This window comes from Amblyomma maculatum, chromosome 1 (assembly GCF_055883805.1).
Source record: "Amblyomma maculatum isolate TAMU_Amacu chromosome 1, ASM5588380v1, whole genome shotgun sequence".
Classification (NCBI taxonomy): Eukaryota; Metazoa; Arthropoda; class Arachnida; order Ixodida; family Ixodidae; genus Amblyomma; species Amblyomma maculatum.
The window spans coordinates 350,898,221-350,904,220 of NC_139344.1; the positions used below are offsets into that span (position 1 = coordinate 350,898,221).

The 6,000-nt window shown below is 44.7% G+C and overlaps 1 protein-coding gene across 2 annotated transcripts in view; it reads left to right on the forward strand.

Annotated features, from left to right (window-relative positions):
* The window catches only part of LOC146207757 (S1 RNA-binding domain-containing protein 1), a 45,758-nt gene extending 40,122 nt beyond the window's left edge, over positions 1 to 5,636 (forward strand). For both annotated transcript variants that reach the window (XM_084590285.1, XM_084590290.1), the window contains exons 18-20: positions 482 to 567; positions 2,295 to 2,393; positions 5,380 to 5,636. In XM_084590285.1, the coding sequence (XP_084446411.1) occupies positions 482 to 567; positions 2,295 to 2,393; positions 5,380 to 5,636 (442 nt within the window). The remainder of the gene's footprint in view (positions 1 to 481; positions 568 to 2,294; positions 2,394 to 5,379) is intronic.
* Positions 5,637 to 6,000: the final 364 nt, after the last annotated feature.

Here is a 6,000-nt window from a genome sequence, read left to right on the forward strand (position 1 = left end):
TTACAGGTGTAACAGATCAAGGTAATGATGGGTGAAGGTTCGTTTGCAGTACCTTTAGTTTTCATAGCTGTGTTCTGTGAAAAAAATATTCCACTTTACTTTTGGCTTTCTGTAGCAATATTTGAAATTATTTGAAAATGTTCTCTTTTCTTTGTGGTCAGTTTTTATTATTCGTATTTGCTTCGCACAAAAAAACTGTCTCTCTCTCCCTCAGCTTAGAGCTGTGCATGCAAAGAATATGGAAGGCTCTTTTTTTTTCTACTCTCCCATTTTTCGCTCGCAGTTCTATAGATGAGGGAGATTTTTGGGGTGTGTAAAAGTGTCCTGGCCCTGCTATAGTCACGCAGCCAACATTGAATTCTTCAGTTCTGATATGTCTTGTTTCTGGCATCCTTCGTAGCCATTGCTGCTTTGAGACATTAAGCCCCCTGTGCCATACAATACCATTCCTGTTTCTTACTTTTCATTCCTTTATCTATAGTGTAATCAGCCACCTGGGCCTAAGCAAGGAGGACATTGGGATGCCACACTTCATTGAGAAGGTCAAGCAGGAGTCTGCAAAGCACGGTGGGTCTACTCGTGTCTTATGCTGGAGTGCAAGGACGTAAAGCAGAAGTCTAATTGGACGTGTTTAATCTCGCCCAAATAATACTGAAAGATCCAGGACACCAATGAATCTTTTGCACTCACCTAACATCTCTTCACTGCTGCCTTTTTGTGCAATGCATGAAAAGAGTTGGCTCTATGGCCACGTGATACAGACGATGAGGTAAAGAAAGAAGTAAAAGCAGACCTGATGCAGCTGGAAATCTTGATCAATTAAGCTGATTTTTCGAACAATTCCCAATCCATCCCAGTTGGAACCAGTTGGGATCGGTGGGGACCGATTGATTCCCAACTGATTTCAGTTGAAGCCAATTGGAATCAGTTGGGAATCAATCGGTCCACACCGATCCCAACTGGTTCCAACTGGGATGAATTGGGAATTGTTCGAAAAATCAGCTTAATTGATCAAGATTTTCATTGGAATCAGTTGGGAATCAATAGGTCCCCACCGATCCCAGCTGGTTCTTAACTGATCAAGATTTCGACCATTTCATCGATTATTTCCTTAACGTGAAGGAAGTGATAGTTCAAGTGAACTATTGACCATCGAACTGCAGATTTCCAGAACGCGCAGCCATGATTACTAAGGCATACATGTGCAACCTCAGTTTAGCTTTCGCCTGTCCTAAGGAAGCAGTTTGTCAAAAGCCCCCAGGACAGTGAAGTTTGTTTTGAAATGTATTGTGTGACTCCTTAGGCACCCCTTGTTTCGTCAAAGCTGCATTCTTGCCCAGCAAGGAACCCATTTTTTTTTTCACATAACATGGCACCCATATATGGAATAGTGTGTCTCCAAGAGACACCAACTGGCAGTTGACTCTTTGATAAAAAACTTGAAGGGATTACAAAACTTTATTTTATCTGACAATGGTTTTAACAGAGGTGCTGCTAAAGGAAAAATAACAGAGCATGCTAGATGCATCCAAATATACATGTTGCATAAAAGCAATCAATGAAATAGCCATTTAATGAAAGAATAATTGCAACAAGTGCATCTATTGCACTGTGCATGAACTGGTTGAAGACTGAGCATGAAACCAGCGTACATTCTCCTAATTGGAATTGATCTCGTTCTTATTTTTAAATTTTTTTTTCGCAGTCTCATACTTTTCACTTTAGCTGTAGTTGCAGTTTCTGATAAGTGCCATGCATCATCTCAGGTTGCACTGAATGGCAATGTGTTACAACAGGAAGTGCATGAAGGGAAGAATTGCTTTCTCTTAACGAATGTGGTGATGGTAGTGGCATTGTAGGGAAGAATTGCTTTCTCTTAAGAAATGTGGTGATGGTAGTTGCATTGTAGGTAGCGTACAAGATTTATAGGCAGTTCCTGGCTGACACACTGTTACTCCACAAGTTGCTGAATCTGACCTCGGGTTTTTGTGTTCCTTGTTCTTGAAAAGACCGTGAAGCTTAGCATAGCAACAGTGAGTTCCTCCAAAGTCAAACAAAGACATGCTATGATATACCATGAGTACTCCATAACTTACATGACAAACCATTGGTCATCATGACTGACCATAACTTTGACCTCTGACCATTTCACTATGGTCATGGCTCTGGCTTTTGACCTATGGTTGTAGCCTTTGATAGTGTTTGACCTCGTTATTTTGCATGCATGTCTTACTCTGTTTGCATACACATGCCGTAGTGATGTAGGAGCTTGATACTATCTGTTGCTTATGCAGGCGTCAACCACTTTGTGAATCTCCTGGGTGGAAGCATAGCCACCATGCAGCTCATCATAGACGCTCTGCAGCAAAGCGTAGAGTACGACATCCGCTCAGGTGAGTGCAGTTGTCAATGAAAAGGCTCACAGTTATGCCAGAAAGACTTATGGACCAAATTTGTTACATTTTCGATTCCGCAAAAGTGTAATGGCTCAAAGAAGTAGTCGACCAACTTTTACTGGTAAATTTTTTTTTTTTTGCTTCGCAGCAGTCAAAATCTCTTTCCCCAAATGAGTCGAGTGCCTGGCTGTGCTGAGGAATACTGTGGAACAATTTAAAACCAAACTTTTTTTTACAGACTACCGTGTGTAAAAAAAAGTTTGCTTTTAACTTTTGTATAGCAGACAGTGCCTGTTAACCCTGACGTCTGAGACATTAAAAGAATAGTCTGTACAGTCATCACCATCATGCGGACTATACCCACTGCAGGGCGATGGCCTCTCCTGTATTCCTCCAATTACCTCAGTCCTCTGCCAGCTGCATCACCGTAACTCGGGCGGTACAGCGCCGAACGTGTCAGTACAGTGACTTATGGAACTTTTATGGACATGACTGATGCTGCGGCGACTTGCAGTGGGGATAGTGAGCTTGACATGAACATATGCCTAGGTTTTATTAAAACTAGTAGAAAGTACTAAAGTTCTTTTAAATATACAGTCGAACCCGGATATATCGAACTCGAAGGGGATCGCGAAATAGTTCGATATATCGATAATTCGATATACAGAAATCGGCTTGTGACGGCACTTACGATGCGAAAAAGCGATACCGTATTTGTCGCGGAATCAACCCACTCGCATAATGAGCCCACCCTCCACTTTCGCACCCGAGAATTTGAAAAAAAAAAAAAAAAAAAAAAGTGCGTTAAGGCCAGCTTGCTCACATGCAAGCGACTGAGCGATCTCAGCGACGAGCGGCAGCGACAGAGCGAAAATTTTCAAACTTGTTGGAACTGCGTCCCTCTCGTCGCTCGAGCCACCGCGGCAGCTCGACACAAGGTTTCTGTGTCGCCGCGGCGGCAGAAATCGCGAGCATTTTCGCTTGCATGTCGATGGCGCGCGTCAGTCCGTTTCAGTCGTCTCATCCACAGCTCATTGGCAGCGTGCCAAGATGCTGCGCAGCGATAACGTCCCGGCGCGTTTATCTTTTGATAGCTCCTGCGGTGGCGGGGAGCGAACTTGGCAGAGTGCCCGTGATGGCTTGATTGCAGAAGCCTGGTTCGATTTATCACGCCGCGCCTGGGGCGGGCGTCATGATCCCAGCAGCTGACCGCGTGCTTTCGCTGATACATACATGCAAGGATAAACGATAAAAAAAAAAATAATAATAAACGACCCCCCCCCCCCCCCCCCCGCAAAAAAAAAAAAGAAAAAAAAAACCGGCCGCTTCTTAACGTCCGCAGCTGCCATATCTTACGCTACGCCGCGCGTACAGCACAACGATAAGAAAGAATGACTCTCGCAAAAAAAAAAAAAGAGCTGCCGCTTCTTAACATCCGCAGGCGCCATAGCCACGTCAGCCGCCGCGCGCAGAGGGTTCGCAACACATGCTGGAGAAAGCGTCCGACGTCTGTCTGAAAACGGGCTGAGCTGGCTTGGCGCATGCGTTGCGCGTGCTGAAGGAGAGAGATAGCTCGGCAAAAGAATGGGCACACCCACGCACATGGCTTGCAAACGCCATGTGTTGGTGCGCGGGAAACGACAACTGCAGATGCGTGCGCCTTTGGGGAATGGGCGCGGCGCTGCGGACCAGCCGTCGCCGAACTGTCCGCTCTCATTCCTTCCGCGCGTGGCTTGAAAACGTCACGCCAAGAGTGATGCGATCGTCTTTGGGGAAGGCAGAATTTCCAGTGCGTGGTGCGGAGTTGGATATATCGAACGACCGGTGAAATTGAGTTCGATATATGACGCTGCTTTCCTTTACTTTTACATGGGATTTTCAAGGGGATACTCCGTGAGTTCGATATAACCAAAATTCGATATATCCGGGTTCAATATAACCGGGTTCGACTGTATTATCAATAAAATAATGCCTGGAATATCTATCACAGATATGCCTGCAGCAGCACCCCTGGCATCGTATTGGCAGTCTGCTTTTCTGGAAATATTGAGATGTGATAATGCCATGAAATAGTGATAAAAAGAAAGCACCAGGGCAACACCAGCTGTTAGTGACAACTTGTAATCACTATGGTAACCGTGGTGGCTCTGCCCAAATGGAGCGTTGTGCCCACGAGTGACACTGACGGCCAGCGCCGCTGGAGGCATAGCGGCAGTGTCGGCTGGTTAAGTTTTAGTAAAATGTTTCTAAATGACAATTGAGCTAAATTAAACAGTAATAGGATCTGTAATTTATTGGAAGAGCTAAAGGCATTTATTGTTACTGTTGGGTGAGATTTGCCAGAATATGCTAGTATTTCTACATTAGTCTCCAACAGTAGACTCTCCCTTTAAATGCCTCTCCAATACGCATTGTTGCCTTTTCTTTTTCTTGACTGCTTTTAACTCTCCTGTTTTCTAATTCTAAAAAGAGCCAGAATAACAATACTCCCAGAGTACACTAAGCTAAGCAAGTTGTTGATGATGATGGTGAGAATGGTGCAAGTCAGGAAGTTGAAGACTTTCGTGCTCCCACCGTCTGTAATGCATTTACAATAAACTATGCTTTATAGCTTTCTTAACCAGCGGTTGCTAATTTAGCCTCAGGCTGTGTCCCACATCGCTGATTGCATTACCCGGTGTGATAAGCCATAGTTAGTGAACCACCACAAGCTTTTGCTTAACATGTCATTATTTCGTAGAAAGGCACAATGGGTACACAAAAGCAAAAGTGACTTAAATTCTCGTTCAAATTTACGCTGACATCCTGCAGTCTTACATTGCTTCAGCTTTCTTTTTATGTGCTGGCTACTTTTGGAATTGGTCTTCGCGACAGGACAAAGGCAAAAAGGTTGTCCAAAAACTGACTCAAAATGACTCAGAAACTTTAAACACTCTCTCCTTCCCATGTTCCCTTTTCGTCTCCCTTTCCCTTTGGCGAGCAGAGCAGCACCAGCCGCTGTTCAAGAGCGGCGTCCTCTCACTCGACGAAGTCCACACGGGGCTTGAGCTTACGGGCAAAGTCAAGAACTGCACAAACTTTGGCGCCTTTGTCGATGTTGGCGTCGGCCATGACGGTCTCATCCACGTCAGCCAGATGAATGGCCAGACGGTTACCCTTGGCGACCGTGTCACAGTGCGCGTCGTGAACTTCGACAAGAGCCGGCGGCGCATTGGACTGCGCCTCATCTCCAAGGGCTGAGCTCCTGCTTGCACATATCAGTGGGTTGTACAAACTGTAATGGGACAATGGAAGCAAAATTGCGGGGAAAGAGCGGTTTTGGCTAATGGAATTTAGGCAATGCCAGCAACAGTTCTCGCTGAAGTAAACTAACCACTGTGTTAGTTCACCTGCATTAGTCAAATAGTTTCCATTTTTTCCATTTTTGTTTTGTGTTGTCTCTTCAAAGTTTCCATTTATTTAAGATAGACTGCATGGAACTGTCATGCAGAACATTACACAAGTTTTTACCTGAACCACACTTTACAGCGTTGTCTTCAGCTTACTAATGAATGGACAGCTTAGTTGCCCTTTGACCAAGTTAGACACTACTGAAAGGAATTGT